Source organism: Podarcis raffonei, chromosome 14, assembly GCF_027172205.1.
Source record: "Podarcis raffonei isolate rPodRaf1 chromosome 14, rPodRaf1.pri, whole genome shotgun sequence".
Taxonomy (NCBI): Eukaryota; Metazoa; Chordata; class Lepidosauria; order Squamata; family Lacertidae; genus Podarcis; species Podarcis raffonei.
This window is the reverse complement of record NC_070615.1, coordinates 46,353,327-46,379,857: the sequence shown is the minus strand read 5'-3', so window position 1 is coordinate 46,379,857 and position 26,531 is coordinate 46,353,327. Positions and strand designations below refer to the sequence as shown.

Here is a 26,531-nt window from a genome sequence, read left to right as displayed (position 1 = left end):
CACAGACGGCTTTCTGGGTCATGTGGCCAGCATGGCTAAACCGCTTCTGGCGCAACAGAACACCATGATGGAAACCAGAGCGCATGGAAATGCCCTTTACTTTCCTGCCACCTATTTATCTACGCCAGGGGTGTCCAAACTTTTTTCAAAGATGGCCAGATTTGATGAAGTGAAGGGCCGTGAGGGCCAACCAAAGGGCCGACCAATGTTTTACAATTTTACCCCAGGTTGAAATGGACTTTGGACATGCCTGATCTACTCGCACTGGTATGCTTTCGAACTTCTAGGTTGGCAGGAGCTGGGACAGAGCAACAGGAGCTCACTCCACCATGGGGATTCAAACCCCTGACCTTCTGATCAGCAAGCCCAAGAGGCTCAGTGGTTTAGACCACAGCGCCACCCATGTCCTGAATTACTTAGGTCCAGGGTACCTTAAGGAATGCACTGCCCATCCCATCCCAAGTTGGTCACCGAGATCATCTGGAGGAAACACTCTTAATCCAGCAACATCTGGAGGGTCTCAGACCCCCTTCACTGATGCCCACTGACCATGTCAGCCGGGTACTGGTGGGAGCTGGACTCTAACATCATTCGGAAGACATCAGGTTAGTCACCCTTGGGCCTATGGCTCAAGCGGAGAGCTAGCTCCTTGAAGCCTAGTGGTTCATTTCCACCTGACAGAGGGGATAGGTAGGTCCTCTTGTGTCAAGGATGCTTCCCAGCCCAAGGACTGCACATGGTAGAGAGTTAACTATCTACTGGCGATGAGGACATTTACAGTCACTTCGGCAGTTCTGGTTATTTCTGCACAGCAGTCTAGCATCTAGGCAGTTATTCCTAGGTATGCACTCTATGGAACAGTTGCAGCAACAGTAGGCCAACAGTCCTCTCCACCAGTTTATGTACCCCCCTGATGGGCTGCATACATGCAGCCAGAGACTGTGCCTGCATGGAAGCTGCCTCTGCTCTGCCCTTTTCAGTCCCCTCCTGGTTCTGGGAGGCAGTGGTGTAGGAGAGGGCGGGGAAGTGCCTGGCCCTTCACTTCTCCAATCTGCCTCTTCCTCCTCTTCTTCTGACCCATCCTGTGCTCTGAAGCTTCCCCTGCCTCCAATTCTTGCCTCTGGGCTGGTCTAGGTCCCTACAAATCACTGCCCCCCCTCTCCCAAGCCAGACGCCAGCCCCTCTCCCCCCAGTGCACACTTGTCATTGTCCTGTCTGTCCCTAACACCTAGCAGAAATGATGGATGGGTGGAATACATGCCGTAGCACCCAGATCTATGGGTTGTGTCCAACTAAGTTTTACTCAGAGCAAACACATTGAAAGCAATGGATTGAAATACAGTCGTACCTTGGATGTCGAACGGAATCCATTCCGGAGATCCGTTCGACTTCCGAAACATTCCGAAATCAAACACGACTTCTGATTGGCTTCAGGAAGTTCCTGCAGCCAATCGGAAACTGCGGAAGCCCCGCCGGACGTTCGGGTTCCAAAGACCGTTCGCAAATCGGAACACTCACTTCTGGGTTTGCGGCATTCGGGAGCCAAAACCTTAGACTTGCAAGGCGTTCGGGATCCAAGGTTCGACTGTGCAGCTATTACTTTCAAAGGGTCTACTCTGGGTACAGCCCAATGCTCACAAGATATGACAGCGCCCTCTGCCCATGCGTCCGAGCCCATCCCCATACTTACTATTATAAGTAGTATAAAATATATAAAATTGTAAAAAGAGTGCGCATCCATGACATAATACATGATGTCAACCCATCCTTCCAGGGTTATAACCTGTAAGGGGGGGGGGGAAGAGATGAGAGGAAGAAAAGTCAAGAAAAATACATAAAATACTGCAATTGGGAATTGAATCTGCAAGTAGAGCCCCATACACGCTCACAGCTGGGTTTTTACACACACACACACACACACACACACACACACACACACACAGAACCCTTTTTTGTTATTCATCTACCCTTCACATTATCACACACTCCCTCATTCACATAGCAGCCTCCCACGGGGTCCATGATGGAAGAAAAAATAAAGAGGACTGGGTTAAGATGTTTGGAGGTCCTTAGCACTTAAAAGATTTTGGTGCTCCCCATAAGTAATTCAGAATAAAAAATAGTACTAAACCCATAAAATAAAATTTTGAGATTTTTTAAAAAAACTTTTTAAAATCCATAGATTTATTGCAACACATGGCAGGATCTAATTTCCTCGCGTTATTCCGATCGACGTTTGTAAGACACCTCCCTGGTTTAGGTGGGGATAAGTAATCAAAAGAGAACAGAAAAATGGGTGTGTGGGGGGGGGAATAAGTTCTGGTTATCCAAGGTATTCTTCCGAGATAGAGTTCATTAATATTCTGTAACATCTCAGCAGCCGAACCCATGGCTTGAAAAGTCTCGTTGCAATATGATGAAGCCAGATTTCCTAAAGTCAGTATCGGCAGAGCTTTCAAACACCCTAGCTTATATTTACCTTCATTTCCACCCTCCTTTTGTGAACTAGATCCAGCCTAGCAAAGGACAAACTTTTCTGCAAATTCTTATGCTCTGCAATTTAATTGGGTGCCCTGCTCATCTCTCTACCAAGATAGCAAGTGCCCTAACAGATTATCCAGAGTTGGCATGGACTTTGCAAATAGGTACACATGGATTAATGTCAAACTTCGGTGATCGTCTACAGCTGAAGACGCCATGGAGAGTCTGCCAAGATCTGCAGAAGCCTGCAGCCAAGGCTTTTCCCGTTGGTTTATCATTGCAATAATGAGGATCCCATATGTAACCAACGGCCTATCCTGTGGTTTCTTCAGGATTTGAGCTTGCTTGGTATTGACAGCAGAAACAGACACATGAGAAGCTGGAAGCTACAGAAGAGCAAGGCATATGTCACAGGAGTCTGCCGGTCAGTAACCACGCAGTTCAAAAATGGAGTTAACTCTTTATTAGCAAAAACACAACCGCCAAAGACTTCGTTGAGTGTCATGCCTAATGAGCAGAGCAGCTCATTCCCAGTGGTCTTCCTCCATGAAAATCAGTTGCCAAGACTGAAAGTCCTCACATTCCTAGGGCTTTCCCCAAGCAATCGGAGAATATGCCTGCATGCAACCACCCTCTCCTCTGCCCTTTTCATGCCTCTTCTGGTTCTGGGAGACAAGCGAGGAGGGGAGCTTGTTGCAGCAGGAGGGGGAGACATCTGTGACTCTTCAGAGCCAGTGTGGTGTAGTGGTTAAGAGCGGTAGACTCCTAATCTGGGGAACCGGGTTCGCGTCTCTGCTCCTCCACATGCAGCTGCTGGGTGACCTTGGGCCAGTCACACTTCTTTGAAGTCTCTCAGCCCCACTCACCCCACAGAGTGTTTGTTGTGGGGGAGGAAGGGAAAGGAGAATGTTAGCCGCTTTGAGACTCCTCTGAGTAGTGATAAAGCGGGATATCAGATCCAAACTCCTCCTCCTCCTCTTCTTCTTCTTCTTCTTCTTCTTCTTCTTCTTCTTCTTCTTCTTCTTCTTCTTCACCAGCCTGACTCATCTCTGCTTCTAATTCTTTCTCCTCTCCTGCTTCAGCTTCTGCCTCTGATTCTGAACTTCTCTCTGCCACAGACTCTCCCCGCTCACTAAGCCCTATTACTTCTTCAGGTTCTGACACTTCCTCCTCCCACTCTTCCAGCCTTCTCCCTCTTACCATTCATCATCGTCCCACCACCACTCCCCTGGCTCTGAGCACTTCTTCCCTTGGGGGTCCCCCAGCTGGCACCTCCTTCCATTCCTCTGCATTCAACCAGTTCATGACAGCATATTCCAAAACTCTTAGCAGCGGATTAAAAAGGTAAAGGGACCCCTGACCATTAGGTCCAGTCATGGCTGACTCTGGGGTTGCGGCACTCATCTCGCTTTATTGGCCAAGGGGGCCGGCGTACAGCTTCCGGGTCATGTGGCCAGCATGACTAAGCCACCTCTGGTGAACCAGAGCAGCGCATGGAAGCGCCGTTTACCTTCCCGCCGGAGCGGTACCTATTTATCTACTTGCACTTTGCCGTGCTTTCAAACTGCTAGGTTGGCAGGAGCAGGGACCGAGCAACGGGAGCTCACCCCATCACGGGGATTCGAACCGCCGACCTTCTGATTGGCAAGTTCTAGGCTCTGTGGTTTAATCCACAGCGCCACCCGCGCAGCCTCTATTGACCTTTCTGTTCAATTCACATTGCAAATCCCAAAGGGAAGGTTTAAACCCAGCAACAGCAACATCCTAAAATCCAGGGGTTGGAGAACCATTTTCATCCCAAGGGCCACATCCCCTTCGGGGCAAGCTTCCGAGGGCCACATGCCAGGAGTGGGTGGAGCCAGAGACAAAAGTGGGTTTGCAACAATTGCAACAATTGCAATTTTTTCCTTACTCCAGTAGACTAGTTATATATATATATCCACAAACATACACCCTTCTCCATCCTTCATCCAGACAAGCAAGAGTTATTAGAGTTCAAGGACATGCTCTCTTACACATCAAATCTTCCTGAGAGGCCAGTCATCTTAAGGATTCTTCTGTCCTCTTTTTAAATGGGTTTTTAATGTCTCTATGTTGCAGTACACTGCCCTGATATTTTATGGGAGGGCAGTACATAAACGCTTCTGCACGGCGTTTTAAAAATCTGATGAGTTTCTTAAAACACAGTTTGAGTTTATCACCTGCATTTATATCCAGGAAAATAGCACTAAGCCTCCTTCTCAACATGCTGCAACGTGGAATGCTTAATAACTCCTAATCTCAATTGGTTTAATTCATTTAATTCATTGCTTTCAGGCCAAGGGAGCAAGCGTTTGTCCACAGACAGCTTTCTGGGTCATGTGGCCAGCAGGACTAAACTGCTTCTGGTGCAATGGGACACTGTGACAGAAACCAGAGTGCATGGAAAAGCCATTTACCTTCCTGCCACAGCTGTACCTATTTATCTACTTGCACTGGCATGCTTTCGAACTGCTAGGTTGGCAGGAGCTGGGATAGAGCAATGGGAGCTCACCCTGTCGAGGGGATTCAAACTGCCAACCTTCTGATCAGCAAGCCCAAGAGGCTCAGTGGTTGAGACCACAGTGCCACCCACGCTGCACTGCAGGGGGCACCACAGCAATGTTGTAGAATGAACCACGAGAGGCAGGGCTGTTGAATTTTAGAGTTGCACAGGGCGTCACTGAAATTTGGGAGCCCAAAGTCTACCATCCCCGCAACCCCCGAAACACAGCTCAGTGCTCTCCTGCACCTCAGTGAGTAATTTGGTTCTCACAAAGCCTCTAGGCGATGCACAGCCTCAAAGGAAAGGCACAGAGAGGCTTGCAAGTGACTTTCTTCCTTCTACGCTCCTCGCGAAATGTGCTCTGGAGGTACCCGTTAAAAATGCATAATTGTCCTTGCCGCCGCTACGGTTAAATATTTGAACAAGGGGAAAGAGGCTTTAATTAAACGGTGAACTAACAGTGTACTTGTGTTTTCAATCTCCTTTTAGTCGTGGAAAAGGCAAGCCGAGGACTTAATTAACACCGCGAGAAGCGAGCTGTGTTAGAACTTGTAAGGAAAAGAGAGAGAGACGCTTGTTAATGTGAGCTGTCCCCAGCCGGGGTGGGCTGTACGTGGCTTTTGTTTCCTGCATGGCAAAAGCACTGGGACTGATTAAAGGAATAGCAGCAGGTGGTGCTTCCCTTAAATCAGGGAAACTGAGGCCCAGGACCTGCAGCTGTGCAAGGAAGGCAGGAACCAGGACCTGGGGCAGGCGGGCAGCGTCAGAAAGACCTGCTGCCCCAGCTAGGCGTTCACCAGTCACTGGGGCAGCTATGAAGACAGGGATGCAGGAGTACTCCTGACACCTCTCTGCACCCGTAACAAACTACAGCTCCCAGAATCCTTTGAGGGAAACCATAGCTGTTTAAAGTGGCATCATAGTGCTTTAAATGTGTTGTGTGGGTGCAGCCAGAAACCCCTACCTTATGGAGTATCCATTCTAAAACCAATCCCTGAAAACAGTGATTGTTAGTTAAACGACTCTGGGAATAGTAGCTTTGTAAGAGGACTAGGAAGGCCTTACAACTCTCAGCACCTTTAACAAACTGGGGGATTCTCTGGGGGAAGCCACAACTGTTTAAAGTGCAACCATAGTGCTTTAAATGTCCAGTGTGAATGTGGATCTCGACCAGCATTCTGTTCTCACAGTGGCCAACCGGGTACCTCTAGGAAGCCCAAAAAGGGACGCGGGTGACACTGTGGTCTAAACCACAGGGTGGGCACCACCACTGAGAAGGCCTTCTGCTCTAAATTGTAGGGTTGTACACACACATTCTGATTTGGGAACCCATTTGGGGTCTGGATCAGTGCAGACCAGTTCTGACCCATCACAGAATCAAATGTGGATCGTTATCTGTACATTTCAAGTTTCTGAAAATCCCATCTGCTTGCAGCACTTGCTGCACATCTGTTGCCATGCAGGATGTCAGGTGTGGGATCTCAAAGGAACAATTGGAAGATTAAAGTACGCTCCCAATAGTTTGTTGGCTGGAATAAGGCGCAGACCCACCAGCCGATCACTTGATGGACTGCAGTTTGCTCAAGGAGTGGGAAGACATTTCCAGTTCCTTCTCCCAATGCTGCTCTTTGAAACTCTGAAAATAGGTATCCAAGGAGCAGTGAGGGGCTGTTTGAAAGCCCTTTTGGAAACAGCCCTGCCCTACTCTGATTCAAAGGTTTAAGGATCAGGGTAGTGCTGTTAGGAAAAGAGGTTTCAAGCAGCTCCATGCTGCACTTTGACGTTCCAACGATCAGGGCTTCAAAGTGCAGCAACACCCGGCATCAGGTGATTGACGGGTGGGTGGCCCCACCCACCTGTCAATTTGGGGTCACTAGGAGGGCAGAGATTAAGATCTGCTGCTTCTTACTGGAAAAGATTGCTCATCATCCCTCCATTACATTAAAGTAAATTATTATTGGGGGAAACCTACAATGTGAAAATGGGCAATGGTCCCAGTTTCTGCAGAGTAACACCTCTACTCTTATAAAATATGCTTTGCAATTTTATCTTGATTACAATAATAATAAAAAGTGACCTCTTGGTTTTTAAATCAGGGAAGGAAACTGAATGATGGAGCATCGTAGCTGTGAGTCCTGGAAGACCTGCTCCCTGCCTTGCAGAACTTTTTTCACCTGGCTTGGGAGGGCAGGACTCTGACTGACTCCAGCTACAAAAACTGAGGCTGATGAACGGACTCCAGCTGGGGTGTTGTTCAGGGTTTCTTTTGTTTTCTTGTGTTGCAGAGAGGGGTTGTTGAGGTCGTTTCTTTGAATCTTTATTTTAGATATTGTTATGATTTGTGTGGAAATTGTTCAGTCTAGTTGTGCATTTTTAAATGTTTCATTTATTGCTTATGGCTACTTTTGTTATGTTGTCGTTACGTGTTTTGTTCATGTTGTGAAAATAATGTTCCATCATGCATCGTATTAGGGGAAATTGCTTTGCAAACAAGTGTACATTAGGCCAAAATGTGTATCTTAGAAAAACTCAGCATTAAAATCCTGATTCATTTTCATGAGGGCTTCTTATTAAAACACCAACTGCAAACTGAGGTGGAGATGTTGAGAACTGAACTTGGTATCAGGAAGTTGAGAAACGAGAACCATGAGCTTCATCCGTCCATCTCTCCTGGGAGGAGCTTGACTTAGAAATAAAAGGTTCTATGATTTCACATGGTTTCATTGTCAAGGCACTGCAAGTCCACCCTTTGCTAGCGGCTGAGCAATTAAACCGCTTCCAAACTTCCCTGCAGAATTCCTCTGCCATTCAGCACCTGTATTAATGCAACACGCAGTTGCTTCAATCCACAGAGATAAAACTGACTAGCGGCACCGACTTTAATTTTGCTTTGAGAAAGCAATTTCGGGCGAGGTTATGCAGCAAACCGGAAATTGGCTGCTGGAGGGGGAGAGAGACGCCAAACAGATTCAATTAAGATGATTGGCAAGCCGGTCCTGGAGGGGGAAGCTGCCAAACTCCATCACAAACTGGCGCTGGGGTGAGCAAAGGAGACTCTGCCCCCCAGGGGTGGGGAACGAGAAAGGATTGGGCACTTTGAAAGTTCAGAGAAAGGGGCGGCTGTCCGCTGGAGTATGGAGGCAGGAGGAGCTGTGAGATGGCTGCGGAAGATGGGAGGGCTGGGAGAAAACTAAAGCAGCCAATAGGAACAGAAGGGGAAGCAGGGAGAGGAGGGCAGAGGGCAAAAGACAGAGCCAGCATTAGAGAGTACCCATTACAATTGGTAGGGTGGAAGGCAGGAGGGCGACAGTAGGTGGCGCCAGAGCAATGATAGGCTGAGCTAGAGCCAATCACAGGAAGATCAACTAATTCTAGTTTTGTCCTCCTCCTGCTGCCTGCTAAGTTCTACAACGAGGCCACATTCACACCATTCATTAAGAACACTAGGCTTCCATTTTAAACAGTCATGGCTTGCCCCAGAGAATTCTGGGAGCTGTGGTTTGTTAAGGGTGCTGAAAGTTGCTAGCAGATCCCTCCTTCCTCTCACAGAGCTACAACTCCTGGAGTTTCCTGTGAAGAGGGATTGATTGTAGAACCAATCTGAGAATCATAGCTCTGGGAGGCAGCCTCCTGACGACGCTCAGAACCCTTAATTTTTAATGTTCGAATCCCCGACGGGGTGAGCTCCCGTTGCTCGGTCCCTGCTCCTGCCAACCTAGCAGTTCAAAAGCACGTCAAAGTGCAAGTAGATAAATAGGTACCGCTCTGGCGGGAAGGTAAACGGCATTTCCGTGCGCTGCTCTGGTTCGCCAGAAGCGGCTTAGTCATGCTGGCCACATGACCCGGAAGCTGTACGCCAGCTCCCTCGGCCAATAAAGCGAGATGAACCCCAGAGACAGCCACGACTGGACCTAATGGTCAGGGGTCCCTTTACCTTTAATGTTTTACAATTTTTTATGTGCTGTAAGATGCCCAGAATGGCTGGAGAAAACCAAGCCAGATGGGCGGGGTATAAATAATAAAATTATTCTTATTCTTAACTACAGCTCCCATCATTCTTTGGGAGGAATTCATGACTGTTTAAAGTGGCCTTACTTTAAATGTATGGCCTGAGACTCAGGAGGAAGAAGCTGATCGGCTGGGGGCTGCCTGGGGGCAGGCTAAGTTTGGTGGTGTGATGCCCCATACACACCAGTGGACCTGGAGTAGAGATCTAAGGGGCTACAAAGCCCCATAATTTATGGGTAGGTAGGGACCACGCTGGCGACCCACAAACTCCTTTGAAACAGCCAGAAACATTACACTGTCGCTCTCTAGTAATACATCATTTTGCTAGTGCTCCTAATGATGTGTAAGACGCTTCATAATCACTCAGTAATTATTATGAATGAGTGAGAGAATCTATCCTTAGCTGGCCTCCTCTGTTCCTAGGCCCCTCCTGCTTCAGGCAACTCCTTCCCTAGGCTGCCATGCCTCCGTTTCTCTCTGCTTTACTCGAGCAGCTCAGCTTAGTTAACAGCAGCTAAAATGAGGATTTTGGGGGATTCCGTTTTAAATGGATTTCTACATGGAATTTGGTGATTTCGACCCAAACAACCTTTTCCTGCTTCGGACAACTCCTTGCACCGAGGGCTTGATGGCGTCAAAGTTTGCATGCATTTTTAAAAGCCTAATTACATGCAAAATGATTGTTGGAAGAAACAAAATAGGATATTTTTAAAAAAGAAATTTGGAGGGGGGGGGGATTGAAAGAAGCCTGGTGTTGGCCTTGTTGTTTGCCAGTATGTCAAGGGTTGTCAGAGACCGTGTTGAGGAGGGCTGCACAGATAAGGAATGGTTGGAGCCTCTCCCTCTCCCTGCTCCTGATCAGGATTCTGAATCTTCCCAGGAGCAGGAGGACAGTATAGATTTGGAACAGTGGTTCGCAGAAGGGCATAGTTCATTAGATAAAAGTTGGGAAGAACTGGGTGGTGAACAGCTAGGAGAAGAAGAACCGGGGCGGGGGGAGAGTGTTAACTGACTCTCTCTCCCTTGGAAGCCTACATCTGCCCAGCCCAAGGTCAGAAAGCAAAGTGGTTGCGAGATCAGGTTGCAAGATGAGAAAGTGACTTGGGTGACTTGGGGGGAAGTGGGTGTAAACCTTAACTGGGAGCACCTTTACTCTGAGAATAGACTCTTTGTTCTTTCACTGTGATCATTAAAAATCTCTTTAAATGGCAAGAGACTATTTTTCCTTGATTCTGTTTCTCCAAGGACAAAAGAAGGGAGGAACTGCTAGCCCAAAACCTGACAAGGGCACTCCCCCACCAAAGGAATGTGGACAGCAGACAGCAAACTTTTGATTGTCAAAGATGACTCTTACAGCAGCTCACACACCAGTCTAGTGCCTAGGCAGCTATTCTCAGGTCTTCTACGGAGCAGTTGCAGCAACAGGGGATCACTTGCCATCCATTAGTTTATGTACCTTCCCCTGATGAGCTGAACACACACAGTTGGAGACTGAGCCTGCATGGACGCTGCCTCTGCTCTTCCCTTTTCAGTCCCCTCCTGGTTCTGGGAGACAGCAGTGCAGGAAAGGGTGAGGACGCACCTTCACTTGTCTGACTTGCCTCTTCCTCTGACCCATCCTGTGCTCCACCCTTCAATTCTCGAACCTGCCTCATTGGAACAAGACCTTCTGGAAAGGGTTACTGTGAGCACTACAACTGAGCTGCTTTGGTTAACTGCACTAACACATTTTTTACTACTACTACTACTACTACTACTACTACTAATATATTTATACGCCGCCCATCTGGCTGGTTTTCCCCAGCCACTCTGGGCAGCTCCCAACAGAATATTAAAAATACAATAAAACAGCAAACATTAAAAACTTCCTTAAACAGGGCTGCCATCAGATGTCTTCTAAAAGTCAGATAGTTGTTTATTTCTGATGAGAAGGCATTCCACAGGGCGGGAGCCACCACCAAGAAGGCCCTGTGCCTGGTTCCCTGTAACCTCACTTCTCGCAGTGAGGGAACCGCCAAAAAGCCCTCAGCACTGGACCTCAGTGTCCAGGCAGAACGATGGAGGTGGAGACGGTCCTTCAGGTATACTGGGCCCAGACTGTTTAGGTCTTTAAAGGTCAGCACCAACACTTTGAATTGTGCTCAGAAACGTATTATTGCTGACCTATGCTTGACTCCAGCTCCTGACACTCCAGTTCCCATACTCCATTGGCTGTGTTTGCTAGGCTAATGACAGTTGCATTTCCGTGACATTTGGGGGACTGAAGGCTCCCTGCACCTGCTCTAACTCAAGAGGAACACAAAGAACTGCCTTTTGCTGAGTCAGTATCACTGGACAGTCTAGCTCAGCATTGTCTATGATGGCAACAGACCTCTGGTGTTTTGGACAACGGTCTGACCCATGGGTAGGGAGACTAAGGCCCAGGGGCTGAATCCAGCCCAACTGCCTTCTAAATCTGGCCCATGGATGGTCCGGGAACCAGCGTGTTTTTACATGAGTAGAATGTGTGCTTTTATTTAAAATACATCTCTGGGTTATTTGTGGGGCATAGGAATTTGTTCATTTTTTTTCCCTTTCCAAAATATAGTCTGGCCCCCCGCAAGGTCTGAGGGACCATGGACCGGCCCCCTGCTGAAAAGGTTTGCTGACCCCTAGTGACCTGTCCCCACCTGAAAGTGCTGGGGATCTTTTGCATGTGAAGCAGGTGTTACAACCCCTTCCTTCTGTCTGAACACCCTTCCACGATGTAAATTTGTGCATTGACAAATCACTCCCCACCAGCAAATCTGATATTGCACCGCAATATTGATGATTAGCATGGGGGAAAAAAATCTATTAAGGGAAAGTGGGCAAAGGTTTTGCAAATGGCTCCAATGTCCGCTTCTCATCTCTCTGCTGAGCTGGCCCTAACAGGAGGCTTGTAATATCTCTCGAGGCAAGTTTGGACGGAAGCGGGAGAGGGCACAGAGTAATTGCCGTGTTATTCTTGGTGAGTTTACAGAGCCCTCCATGTGGATTCCTGGAGGCTGTGTTATCTGCATTTCTCGTCCTTTCCCCTTTCGAGGGCACATTGATCTGGCTAACGAGTTCCAATCAGGGAATAAAGGTTCATTCTTTCTCCTGTGCCGAGCAGCTAATTCTGCCTTCAGCGATAACTTCAGAAATCCGGCGGTGAATTTAATGGATTTGCTCCTGACCCAAGCTCTCCGGTTGCAGGGGAAAACAAAGAAACTTGACTTCTGCTGTATTCCCAGGCAGTAGCAACCCCTGGAAGAGTTATTCCTCACTATTTCACAGAGACATATCTCACTCTCCAAAAATCATCATAGCCTTTCCTCTCTGGACTGAAGGACACATTTGCATGTCTCAGGGATACGGCTGCAGTTTCTCCCAGGCAGAGCAAAAATCCCCCAAACCCTCTTCACCTAGAAACCTAGCATGTCAGGGATAAGGTGAGGCTAAGGAGAACCCTATAGGGATGCAGGTGGCGCTGTGGGTTAAACCACAGAGCCTAGGACTTGCCGATCAGAAGGTCGGCGGTTCGAATCCCCATGATGGGGTGAGCTCCCGTTGCTCGGTCCCTGCTCCTGCCAACCTAGCAGTACGAAAGCATGTCAAAGTGCAAGTAGATAAATAAGTACCGCTCCAGCGGGAAGGTAAACGGCATTTCCGTGCGCTGCTAAGGTTTGCCAGAAGCGGCTTAGTCATGCTGGCCACATGACCCGGAAGCTGTACGCCGGCTCCCTCCGCCAATAAAGCGAGATGAGCACCGCAACCCCAGAGTCGGCCACGACTGGACCTAACGGTCAGGGGTCCCTTTACCTTTACCTTTTAGGGAGAACCCTTCTTCCTGACATGCTCACATTCTAGTTGCAGAGGATTTTTTTTTTTAAAAAAAGTATGGAGGTACATTCAGCCATGTGAACTGAAGTCTGAAGAAGGTGGGCAGATATGAAAGAGGACAGGACTTCTGCTGTTTTAGCAGCTATGCGGAAGAGGAAATGGTCACAAATGCAAGACCTGCTGAAGTCCCCTCTTGTCAGGGGTTGGATTGAGGAGAAATGGTGGGAGCTACCCCCTCCTTTTCTGAACCTTCCCAAGGGCAGGAGGACAGTATTGATTTAGAAGAGTGGTTTGCAGAGGGGCATAGTCCAGAGGGGGAAAGCTGGGAAATACTGGGTGAGGAACAGCTAGAGGAGGAAACACCAAGAGAGAGACAGCTGGCAGATTCAGTGACCTTGGAAAGCATTCCTGACCCCCCTTTGCCTAAGACTAGACGGGCTCTGAGAGTGATAGAACAGAAAGTGCAGAGGCAACAAGCTCAGAATACCCAATGTAGGAGTGATGTAGATTAATGGGGATGGAGGGGGTAAAACTTTACTGGGAGCAATGCCATTTCTAAATAAATAATCATTCCTTTGTCTCTCGCTGTGATTATTAAAGAACTTATCTGGTAAGAACGCTCCTTTCATTTGATCTGCTTATTTACTGCCACCCGGGGAGGAATCCGACTCTCCGAAGTCTGACACCTCTCCTATGTCCTTCTTTGAACTTCCAACAGAGGTTGGGTGTCCATCCATCAGGGATTCTTCAGTTATGATCCCTGCATTGTGAGGGGTCAGACTAAATGAACCTTGAGGTCACCTTCCTACTCTACAATTCTGATTCTATCTCCATCACTGTTGATTCTATTATCAGTCGTCTCCTGCGATGAACATCTAGGCAACTTGAGAAGCAGGATGCTGCGTGAGATGGGTCTTTGGTCTGATCTAGCCGGACTCCAAACGAGGGCCCCATCTCTCCCAGCACAAATAACGCAGATCAACAGCTGACGGATGATAAATCGCTCCTCATCACATATTCATGAGGCTTGATTTATCATGCTAATTAGCCAAAGCCTTTGCCGCATCTTGGCATGCAGAGAGCAGAAGTAACCCTTTTGTCTCCATGTTCTGAACCAGCCATGGAAGGGGAAGGACTGAGGAGGACCAGGCTTGGGGCAGAGCCCAGGGAGAACACGCTCCCTCTCCCCACACAATTCATTATGTGAAGCCCAGGGCAGGCCGCAACAACAGGACAACCACCAAGAACTTGGACGGATGCTCAAGGAAAGGGAGAGGTCGTTATTTACTGCGGTGGACTACAGATCATAGCAGGGCGAAGGCGAAGTAAAGGAAGGCTGATCTGTGCACGAGATTAGAAACAGACGCTGCGGCATCTGATAAATAAATGAGAATGGGATGGTGAAAAGCCATAAAAGTGGAGGCAATGAGAAAGAACATGCTACAGTTGTTCACAAGTGTTTGCCAGTTTTAAAATGTCTGGCTCAAAGAAAGAATGAGAGATAGAGATAGAGAGAGAGAGAGAGAGAGAGAGAGAGCGCGAGAGAGAGCGAGAGAGAGCGAGAGAGAGAGAGAGAGAGAGAGAGAGAAAGTTTGAGTGTTGAGCAGGATAATCCAATGTTCAACACACTGCAAAGTGGCCTCAGATAAGCTACCATTTTGCAGCCTCAGTCTCTGTTTATACATATAAAAATAAAACTGGACTATCCTTACAGGCTTGTTTTGGGGGTTACTGAGAGAACTGTATCCTGGGAAGGAAAACAACCTGCCTCCTCTAGCCTTTGTCCCCTGGTCTCAGCCCCCATCCCATTCCATTTCAGCTTGCTACCGAAACACATCGAGGCTTCAAAATTCACATGCTTCTCTGAACTTTGAGACGCAGTTCTCCAACAAAAGAAGGCATGGATCTGTCCCTGTCTAGCCACGGCTAAGGAGGAACGAATCTGTCAGTTTGGGTTTCTTCAAATTTCTCGTTTTTTCCAATCTTAAATTCAGTTCTCCATATTTCCACAGCAGTTACACACATACACACACAATTTAGAAGTCCTTGTGAAAATTCATCAGCATTTCAGTGCAAATGTCTTCTAGCACACTCTTTTTTGTATGCAGCTTTGCCCAAGATACACAACAGTGCAAAGCAATTTCCCCGCATACAGTGAATTCCTGTATGCTACTTTCACTAATGCATGCCTTTCTATGGACACTGTACCCTGGTGTATACACATTTTTGCACTCATCACTTGGCTGGAGAACTGCATTGCAAAATTCAGAGGATTTTGAATTTCAAAGGGTGGTTGTCTGTTACTTATCCCTATTGATTGCATTTTATATCTCACCGAAGGAACACATCATTCTCCCCTAGCCACATTACCCTCACAACAACCTTGTGAGGTAGGTTAGGATGAGAGTTGGTGACTGGCCCAAGCTCACCCAGCAAACTTCAAGGCTGTGGGGGGGATATGAACCCTGGTCTCTCTCCTAGGTCCTAGTCTGACCCCTGTAACCAGTAGCCAGTGTGGTGTAGTGGTTAAGAGCGGTGGACTTGTAATCTGGTGAACCGGGTTTGCTTCCCTGCTCCTCCACATGCAGCTGCTGGGTGACCTTGGGCTAGTCACATTTCTCTGAAGTCTCTCAGCCCCACTCACCTCACAGAGTGTTTGTTGTGGGGGAGGAAGGGAAAGGAGAATGTTAGCCGCTTTGAGACTCCTTAGGGTAGTGATAAAGCGGGATATCAAATCCAAACTCTTCTTCTTCTCTTAGCACACATCTTGGTTTGCGTGTTGTTTTGGGAAGTGCTCAGCTCATAAGCCTTTAAATGCGACAGGGATGGGATTCCTCCCTGGTCAAGTCCCCTTCCCCAACCTCGCAGGAACAGACGTGGGTATAACTGCGGCCTTCTCTGCCTAAGAAGACGTCTCCGTTGACGAGTTAATCAAGTCCTCTACGAGCCGCGTCCTGTTTGCCATCTGCAAGGTGGGAATCCTCTTCAGACGCGTCCCCTGCTGATACAGCAAATGCGCTGGAGAAAGCTCCAGGCAAGCGTGGCGAGAGAGAGGCGTGACAAGAATGCCCAAGATGGGCAAAAAATAAAATAAAATAGCGGGTTGCTCACCTTCCCTTCCTCCCTCCCTCTCTCAGCTGGAGGAAAAGATTACAGGGAGGAGGGAGAAGAGAGCTTCTGAACATTGCTAAAGGAACAGTCAGCGGTAACAGGAGTTCTCCGTGTTATTTCGATTGCTCCCCTCGGCAGAGGGCAGAGGAGAACTCATCCCCACCCCTCGACTTACTGCTGCCAGAAGTTCACAACGACCTCTGGGTGGTGCGTGTGTGTCGTGAAACAGAGCACATGCATATCAACCAGCTTAGAGGGATGCAGGGGCCAGTTTGGAGGGAGGAAGGGCCCTGTCTCATCCTGCCACCTAATGGCTTAGAGATCCATGTTTACGTTTGAATTATGAGTCAGTGGAGCTTCCATGTTCCAAGGCATTGTATCTCTGAGGGCTAGGTAATGGGATAAACTCTAGGGACGCAGTGATGCTTTCATGCCTCATTTGCGAGCTTCTCAAAGACACTTAGTTAGTCCTGCTGGAGTTGTGAGGAGGTGAACCTTTGACCTACCCAACAAGCTGGCTCATTCTCTCTCTCTCTCTCTCTCTCTCTCTCTCTCTCTCTCTCTCTCTCTCTCCTCTCCCTCTCTTTCTCTCCCCAGGTGCCCATCTCTCTCTACTTTACATTTAAATCCCACACTGCATTCACAAACACCCACAAGGTGGCTATATTTAATGTACAGTCACACCTTGGGTTACAGATGCTTCAGGTTGTGTTTTCTTCAGTTTACAAATGCTCCAAAACCCAGAAGTACCGCAACGGGTTACTTCCGGGTTTTGGAGGTTGCGCTTGCGCAGAAGCGCCAAATCACAACTTGCGTGTGCGCAGACGTGCCACTGCGGGTTGCGAATGTGCATCCCGTAAAGATCACATTTGCAACCCGAGCGTCCACTGTACTTACATTGGATGGAAGAAATGATTTTTTAAAAACACATATGGTATCAACATGATGATGTAATAGACAGAGCTTGACCAATTCGGTGACTTTGGGTCCTTATATTATGTTTAAGAACAGAAGAGGAGCCTGCAGGATCAGGCCAATGGGCCATCTCCTCCAGCATCAGGCTATGTTTCTGGGTATGTTTAGACTGGAGAAGAGGAGACTGAGAGGAGATATTGAGGCATCTGATCAAGGCCTGTATTTTAAAAATGAGCTTAAAGATGTTTTTATGCCAGGCAGAAGACCAGCTGGCTAAAAGACTGGCAGATGTTTATCCTCCTGGACAAAGGCCACCCTGATTTATTTATAGCAGGAGCCAAAATTCTCAAAGTTGTAAAAAGGGAATTACAGGCTGAGAGCAAAGGTTACTAGGTTACTGACCCTACAGAATACAATCAAGCTGCAAAAGCACTAATTAAGAGTTGGTAAATAGTAGGATTCATTGTTTAACAAAATATAATACCATGTGTCTCCCATTAGAGACTTGAGCCACAGGTTAAAGGGCAAGAGCTAATGGGAAAAGCAGCTGGCCAGGAAAGGGGGGTTGCTTTTGGAAAGTGTTTTTTACTAAGTTCCTTTTTTACTTAGAAAAGGCCTTTGGTTTAAAAATCTATATATGTTATGTATGAAATATATTGGCTTAAATGTAATTATGCAAAGGATTTAGAAAGTAAGAAATGTTAGATTCTTATGTTAGATTCTTATTTCATAGAATCATAGAATCATAGAGTTGGAAGAGACCACAAGGGCCATCGAGTCCAACCCCCTGCCAAGCAGGAAACACCATCAGAGCACTCCTGACATATGGTTGTCAAGCCTCTGCTTAAAGACCTCCAAAGAAGGAGATCTTTCATTGATGGTGTGTGAGAATGTGAACCCAAGATCTCTGACCTCTGTTTAAGATAAAAATTTAAAACCATTAGCCATCTGTTTTGGAGGGCAAAAGGGCAAGAAGGGCAAGAGGCGATCTGGTAATTAAGGTGCCTTGTTGAAGCAAATGTAAGATATATGGCTACTTGCTTGCCATTTATAGATAGAAGGAAATATAGCTCTTTGCCTCCCATAAAAGGTAATAGGAAATGGGTGTATCTTTTATGATTGGTTCTAGCAAACAGCCAATAGGAATTTCAACCAGGCTGATTGGACAGAGGCAGCCAAAGGAGGAGCAAGGGGGCTGGGCTGAGGAAATATAAGTGCTGGCCATCAGGGCTGGAGTGGGCAGAGCTTTGGTAACCATATACCACTGTGTCTCTCATTTATTTGTCTGACAAATAAATTATTATTTTAATTTCTCTATTGCTGCGTTGAATATTTCATTCCAGCTAAGCGTTAACCACAAGCAGGGTGCTACAATATAATAACCATCTTCAAATATCACATAGAAGAGGGAGCAAGCTTGGTTTCTCCTGCTTCGGAGGGCAGGACCTGAGCAAATGGCTTCAAGTTACATGACTAAACATCAGGAATAACTTTTTGAAGGCACGAGCTGTCTGACAGGGGAACGGTTTCCTTCTTCCTTGGAAGTTTTTAAGCAGAGCTTGGACGGCCATTCATCATGGATGCTTCAGCAGATATTCCTCCATTGCAGAGGGCTAGAATAGATGACTCTTGGGCTCCTTTCCAACTCTACGATTCCATGATTCTATGATCTCGAGCTCTTGGTGGCCAACCACATGTTGGGGGGGAACCCACAAGCAGGATTTGAGGAGAAGAAGAAGAGGGGTGCAGTAGGTGCGGTCCGCCCCAGGTGTCATCCCTGAGGGGGGTGACATCGCTATGCCGCCCCCTGGGATGCTCGCAGTGGGCGGTGCCCCTGCGGGCAGCTAGCCCCGCCCTGGGGTGCACACAGCTCCACCTCTGCCCCTGACAACCTTCTCCTCCATTAATTTTTCCAATCCACTTTTAAAGCCATCTTGGTTGGTGCCCATAAACTGCCTCTTGTGGGAGTGAGTTCCATAGTCTAACTATGCAATGAGGGAAGAAGTGCTTCCCTTTATCTGCCCTGAAGCTTCTCACATTCAGCCCAAGAGTTCTAGTGTTAGGAGAGATGGAGAATTTCTCCATCCACTTTCTCCAGCTGCCTTCTCTTTCTCTCTCTCTCTCTCTCTCTCTCTCTGTGACATGCACTCCAGCACCGCCCTCAAAAAACCCATCTACTTATGACTATTTTTTGCTTTTGATTGGGGAACTTTTCTCTAAAGTGTTGCCAACTGTTTATCTCTCTTTTCAACCCCCAGGCAAAGATGTCCTCACTTAGAGAAATGACAATACAAAGAGGGGGGACTGTGGTGGTGCATGATAGATAGCGGCTTATGAAATTGTGAGTAGTGCAGAAAGAGCCTGTGATTCAGGGAACATTATTCACCCTGTCTCAAAAATAGAAGCCCCGGGGGCTCTCTGCTGAAATTGGCAGTGGCAGCTCAATCCCACAACACACATCTTGACTTGAGGAACCCGTTGTCACAGGATGTTGCGATGGCCACCAGCCGAAATGTCTTCGAAATGAGATATGATGAATGTGCAGTAGGGGCTGGGTCTGCAAACCTCTACCAGCTGTGTGCGATCACCGAAAGCAGAGATCTTATTAATATCAATCTGTTTCTGGTCCTTGTTGCTTTTGAATGCAGTGGGTGGTGGGGTTTGCTAGATGGAAGGTTGGTGATGCAAAAATAAACAAACTAGCAAGTCTTCCATGTAGAAAGCTAGCCTGTCAGGGCTGCAACCCTGGCTCCTGACCCCCTAGTTTTCTATGTGCAGGCTTCTTTTTTTTTTTTTGCACGACAGAGCAGGCATTTCCTGGAGAGTCACTGTCAGTCAGTGAGACAACACTGAGTTACATAGACTTGTGACCTGAATCTGTATTCGCCACCTGACTTTGTTCCCTGTTCTTATGGTAAAGAGCTGTAGCTCAGGACCCAAGTTACACCACGGACATCTCCAGCTTGCAGAGCTGGGAAACATTGCATCCCAAGACAGTATTTGGTGAGTTAGGGACTTCCCTTGCATGCAAAGACAGTGTCACGGTCCAGTCTACAGGCGATCGAAGTCCCAGCTGAGGATGTTGGGACCGGGGGCAAGATGGTGGGGTGGGAGCAGGAACGAGAGTCCAGAAGCCAGGGGTCCAAGGGTCAGGAAGCAGGGAGTCACGAAGTCAAGGGTCCAAGGGTTGAGAAGCAAGGAGTCAAGAAGCCGAGGATCAGGAAGCAAGAAGCCAAATGCAGCAAGGCAGGAAACAAGTTGTTGTGGCAAAGATCTGAAGGGAAATGCTGACCTTATATCCCTTCCCGGCTCTTGCCACCAGGTGGCCTCACCTGTGCGGCCGTGCCTTGCCTCTCCAGAAAAAACTTAGGAAGGCCCCTGTCCTGCGAAGCCCTACTAGTCACAGGGCCTGGCTCCTGCACGCACTCCTGACAGACAGGCTCTGGCAGATTGAGCGGACGAGATCAATAGTGGGTCCAATGATCAAGAATTTAGTTTCTGCATGTGCTGTAGAGGGCAGTGAGGGGCAGATGGGGCTCATCCACCAGGGAAGGCAGCCCATCTAGGAGAAGGAAAACTCCGATCCTAAACCCCCGCTGCTTTGCAGGATATCTTCAGGAGAAGTAAAGGCTGAGGAGTAAGCTACACAAATCCTGAGGGGAGTCCCTAAGGCAGTTGGATGGCACCTTGTCAGCCTCCTTCCAGCAACTCCTGCAGCCAAGCTGGTGTCAAACGTCTTGCTCTGCTTTCCTTTGGACCACATCAGCCAGGCCAAGAGGGGGTGGGGTTTGTTGTCTGGACATGCCAGGACCTCCATACTTGCACACTGGGGAGGTCCCTTTGGTGCTACTAATACAGAGGTTCAACTTCACATTCGGAAGCATACTCCATTGTCTCTGTAATGACGGATGCCAACAACTGGGCTAGATGAACAAAACTGGGATAAAGGGACTAGTGGCATGGCTCGGTATAAGTAGTCTTCCTATGAAAGTCCCCTTGGAATGATGCAGGCATATCATAGAATTTGTGGAATTGGAAGGGACAAGGGTCATGTAGTCTAACCCCCTGTAATGCAGGAATATATTGCCCAACATGGGACTCTGTCACGGTCCGTTCTACGGGTGATCGAAGGCCTGACTGAGGACGTTGGGACCGGGGGAAAGATGGCGGGTGGGAACAGGAAAGAGAGTCCAGAAGCTGAGGTCCGAGGATCAGGAAACAAGAAGCCAAATGCAGCAAGGCAGGAAACGTGTTGCTGTGGCAAAGAGCCAAAGGGAAATGCTGACCTTATATCCCTTCCTGGCTCTTGCTACCAGGTACAGTGAGACGCGGGTGGTGCTGTGGGTTAAACCACAGAGCCTAGGGCTTGCTGATCAGAAGGTTGGCAGTTTGAATCCCCGTGACGGAGTGAGCTCCCGTTGCTCGGTCCCTGCTCCTGCCAACCTAGCAGTTCGAAAGCATGTCAAGGTGCAAGCAGATAAATAGGTACCACTCCAGTGGGAAGGTAAGCGGCGTTTCCATGCTTTGCTCTGGTTCTCCAGAAGCGGCTTAGTCATGCTGGCCACATGACCCAGAAGCTGTACGCCGGCTCCCTCGGCCAGTAAAGCGAGATGAGTGCCGCAACCCCAGAGTTGGCCACGACTGGACCTGATGGTCAGGGTTCCCTTTACCTTTACCATGAGTTACCAAGCGGCCTCACCTGTGCGGCCACACCTTGCCTCTCCAGAACAAACTCAGGAAGGCCCCAGTCCTGCGAAGCCCTACTGGTCAGAGGGCCTGGCTCCTGCACGCACTCCTGACACTCAAACCTATGACCCTGTGATTAAGAGTCTTGTGGTCTCAGCAGAATGCTCCCTGGTTGGTCTCCTCCCATGACCTGCTTCCACCCTGGGGTCCTCACCGTAAGGAGCAGCTGGGCCTGAGCTCCCATTTTAAGTTACCTCTGGGATTCAGTCTGACACTGTCTGGGGCATCATGTTGAGTTAAAATGGGGTCAGACCCAGCCACCCAGCACAGTGCAGTGTCGAGTCCTGCCAGGGCTTTGAGCGGCTGCTTGATGCCGACGTGCGATGCCGCTCAGCCTGCATTCAGCGGCAGCCAAGCGGTGAACCGGCCATGCAAAGTGTGAACTGGCTCTTTGCGGATGTTTAGAGATGGCAACAAGGATCGATGGTCGCAAGCTGCAGAACAGGACGGCTTGCACACATCAGTGCTCATCCGGAGAGAGCGCATTTCCTTGCATCACGTCCCGTGTGGAGTGTCGTCGGGATAAATTTTTACTGACGGCGGGGTGTTCGACAAGCAAATCGCACTTAGGAGAGCAGAGAGGACGGCCGTGAGGCACACAGGACTTTTGACAGCACCGAGAAGTCTAAAGCCCTTGTATTCACAGCTGAAGCCAATCTCTAGGCAGGTTAGCCTATGACCAAACAAAGTGGTAGAGTCTGGAAACAGCAGAGTGGACTCTACCAAGCATGGGGAAGCCACCTTTTCTTTTTTAAAGGCTCCATTCTTTCTTCATTCTTTCCCCCCTCTAATCACATTGCAAGCAGAACTTTAGCATAACATGGAATGGAACAGCTCTTGCTGCTGTGCTGGATTTTTTTGTTGTCGTTTTACTTATGGGAATGGGCCTTATTATTTTATGTCCACCTTTCCCCCCCAAATGACAACAACACATCACTGTAGAGTGATGGGCAAATCTGTCAGTTTCAGTTACTCATTATTCCATTCTGAATGCTCCACATTTCCACAGCAGTTTGTGAATACTACTACTACTACTACTAATTTATATACCGCCCTATATCCAGAGGGCACTTCACAGAAATTATTATTATTATTATTATTATTATTATTATTATTATTATTAGTCCTAATGCAAATTCAATCCTAGCATACACATTTTGGCAAAGCAATTTCCCTTAGTACAAAGTGCTTTTGTATGTTATTTTCACTAACATGCACTAACATATATATAACCGCATCACCCTAGTACAGAGCTTTTCAGGCTGTGTGTTGTGATACATTAGTGTGTCGGCTGCAATGTGTAGTTGTGTCACATGAATGCTCCCTGCTCTCCTCCCGCGGCTGGAAAGGGCTTAGTTTAACCTCCAGCTTGCTAGTAAAACTGAACTGCTGTGTCACAAAAGGATGCATGTCTAAAAAGTGTGTTACCAACATGAAACATCTGGAAAGCTCTGCCTTAGTATATGTGTTTATTTAAATACAGATCACTTCATGAGAGAACTGCACTGCTAAATTTGAAAAAATGCAAATTTCAAGGGATGGCTGTGTTTCAGCTTGCCATATTTTTTGGGGGGAAGGAGCCAATCCTGTAAGTTCTACTTTTGGTGCAAGCCAAATCAAATTTCTGTGCCACCCCTATCCCTGCATTTAGTAATCTAGCACATATGGGGAGAGGGCGACATTAGAACCATCTCCTTGATGGGCTAGATTACTATAGGCAGGGAGCTTTTCAAGTAGGGGACCTTTCAAAAATAGGACCCACCACCTGAAATGAGTACACTTGAGTACACTACCACCTCATTTTTGGGAAAGTGTAGAGGAGTTTTTGCTTTTCCAATATGTATCTTTTTCCCCCAAGAGGAGGAGGGTTCTATCATCTATCTATATCTACCATCTATCTATCTATCTATCTATCTATCTATCTATCTATCTATCTATCTATCATCTATCTATATCTATCTATCTATCTATCTATCTATCTATCTATCTATCTATCATCTATCTATCTATCATCTATCATCTATCTATCTATATCTATCTATCTATCTATCTATCTATCTATCTATCTATCTATATCTATCTATCTATCTAATCTATCATCTATCTATCTATCTATCTATCATCTATCATCTATCATCTATCTATCTATCTATCATCTATCATCTATCATCTATCATCTATCTATATCTATCTATCATCTATCTATCTATCTATCTATCTATCTATCTATCTATCTATCTATCATCTATCTATCTATCTATCTATCTATCTATCATCTATCTATCTATCTATCTATCTATCTATATCTATCATCTATCTATCTATCATCTATCTATCTATCTATCATCTATCTATCTATCTATCTATCTATCTATCTATCTATCTATCATCTATCTATCTATCTATCTATCTATCTATCTATCTATCATCTATCTATATCTATCTATCATCTATCTATCTGTCTATCTATCATCTATCTATCTATTTATCTATTTATCTATATCTATCTATCGTTTCATAACATTTATAGACTGCTTGATTGTAAAGCACCTCAAAATAGCTTAGAAAAAGAACAAAACAATAAAAATTATTAGTAAAAACAATTAAAACATTCAGAAGATTAAAGCCAGCAATAAACTACACACCTGGGTAGGCTTGTCTAAGCAAAAATGCTTTTAGCAGGTGCCAAAAAGAGGACAATGGAGGGGAGTTCCAGAGTCCAGGTGCTGCCGCAGTAAATAAACAATCTCTTACAAATGCAGATTGGGTATTATGAGACAGACTGAAGCAGTTGAGCGGGTCTATTTGGAGCCAAGTGATCTCGCAGCTCAACTGGTCCCAAACCATTAAGGGCTTTGTATACCGATAGTAACCCCTTGACCTTGGCCCAGTAGCACACCGGTAACCGGTGAATGTCTCTTTATCGAGCTTCCTGTTTTCATGATCTTGTTATTTCTCACTGAAAGCGTGGCCTTTGCTTCTCCTTACTCTGCTAGTAACGCCAATCAAATTAGGAATTTAGAGAGGTGGGCAATTCACCCAGAGCAGGGCAAGAACAGCGGCTTCATGCCTCCCCCTTAATTACAGCTTCCGTTGCTTTCTCTGAACATCATGTGCAACCGAGGGACCTTAATAACTCACATTTAATTTAGGTCCCCATCTCCTCTCTTTCTTACCCATAATAAGATAATTACTTCCCATAATTTGCCACGGAATGCGCCTGCCTAATAAATAGATGCAAGAGTTAGCCCATTACACAATAAGCGAAGAGCGCTGAAACATGTGTAATTCGTAGGATGACAAGAGCAACGATTAGGCTCTCGGAAACAGAACGAGGCAGGCAAATAAAGATTGGCGCTGAGGATGCTACCCACAAAACAATTCCCCCAGAATCTTCACACACACAATGGGGTAGAACTAACTCTCTTCAAGACCAATTCACACATTGCGTTTTTGTTTTTGCAAGTGCTGCAAGAATGGGTGAATCTCAAACTGGCTTTCCCAGCAGTCAGTCTCTTGAGGTTTACTCCCTGCCCAACCAGCACTGATGTTCTCATCATTTCACATCTAAGCGCTGTCCAGACTCAGACCTGCACAGCTTCAACCAAGTTGTGGCATCACATTCCTTTGAATAAAGAGTTAACTTCACTGATGCCAGGTGCTTTATTGCTGACCTACCCAGTGTCGGATTTATGTATGAGCTAAACAAGCTATAGCTTAGGGCCCCACTCTCTTGGGGCCCCCCAAAAAAATTAAAGGAAAAACACACACACCTGGATGTACATTTCCAAAATATAAGATAAGAAGCAAATAAAATAAAACCTACATACAGCAACAGTGTTTTGTGTTGTGTAGGCTCCTATGATGTAAGTCATGGGCCCCGCCTGCCAGCCTGCTCCCTAAAATATCACTGGTTTGGTCATTTCTATATATAGGGTGCCTACATTCTGCATGGACTGGTTGGATGGCAACATGGGCAAATGGCTTTAGATACCTATTAGGTCAATAAATTACCATATAGCATACATTCAACACAGAAAAACACCGACAATTTGCTGTTGACAAAGGACAGCTGGACATATAAAGGGCCCCATTACCTTCAGTAGCTTAGGGCCTCATCAAACCTAAATCCAGCCCTGGATCTACCTCTGTATCTGGTTCGTGATAGTGGGTAACCTTTTTTTTTTAGGTCAAAGGGCCACATGACCTCATTGGAAGTCCACCAGGGGCCACATGCAAGTCATGGGCAGTGCTGCAAGTAAGAAGTGGGTTGGGTGGAGGCAATGGATATGACTGCCACCTTTGAAGAGCCGGCTGCATTTCAGCCATGCCAAAGTCAGGGCTTTCTACACACACACACACACACACACACACACACACACACGTGTGTCACCTCTCTCCATTCAGGTAAGCAAGAAGCAGTTCAAGGACAATTTCTGCTGGGCAAAACCATGAGGAGGATGCAGACCAGGACTAGCGAGGGGTGTGAATTGGGGGAGGTGGGTGTGGTCTGGAAAGGGGTGTGGCTTGGAGGAGAGTCCCGAGCACTGGATAGAGACCTCTGGAGGGTCACATTTATCCCCTGTGCATGAGGTTATCCACCCTCTTCCCACAGGTTTTACAGTCAACCCTCTCCCTTTCCCCCTTCCTAGTTGATGCAACTGTGTCTTCAACATTTCAGCTAACTCCAAATAACTTTGCACCTAAATAGCATCCCACGTCGAAATTACACAGGGCTGTTTCTATATACACAGGTAAACTCCTCCACACCATCACATCTGCGGATATGTGGCACTGGGGAGAAAGGCGTGCGTGAAGAGAGCATCTGATGCAAGCCGACCCTCATTTCTCCAGTCACGGCCAGCAGAAAATGTGCTCTCTATAAAGCCTCGATTATACTCCA

At 47.1% G+C, this 26,531-nt stretch overlaps 1 protein-coding gene across 3 annotated transcripts in view; it reads right to left on the bottom strand.

The window, feature by feature from the left end:
- CACNA1H (calcium voltage-gated channel subunit alpha1 H) overlaps positions 1-26,531 on the bottom strand; it is a 385,850-nt gene that overhangs the window by 127,070 nt on the left and 232,249 nt on the right. For all 3 annotated transcript variants that reach the window (XM_053365819.1, XM_053365821.1, XM_053365820.1), the window contains exon 8: positions 1,691-1,783. In XM_053365819.1, coding sequence (XP_053221794.1) covers positions 1,691-1,783 — 93 coding nt within the window. The remainder of the gene's footprint in view (positions 1-1,690; positions 1,784-26,531) is intronic.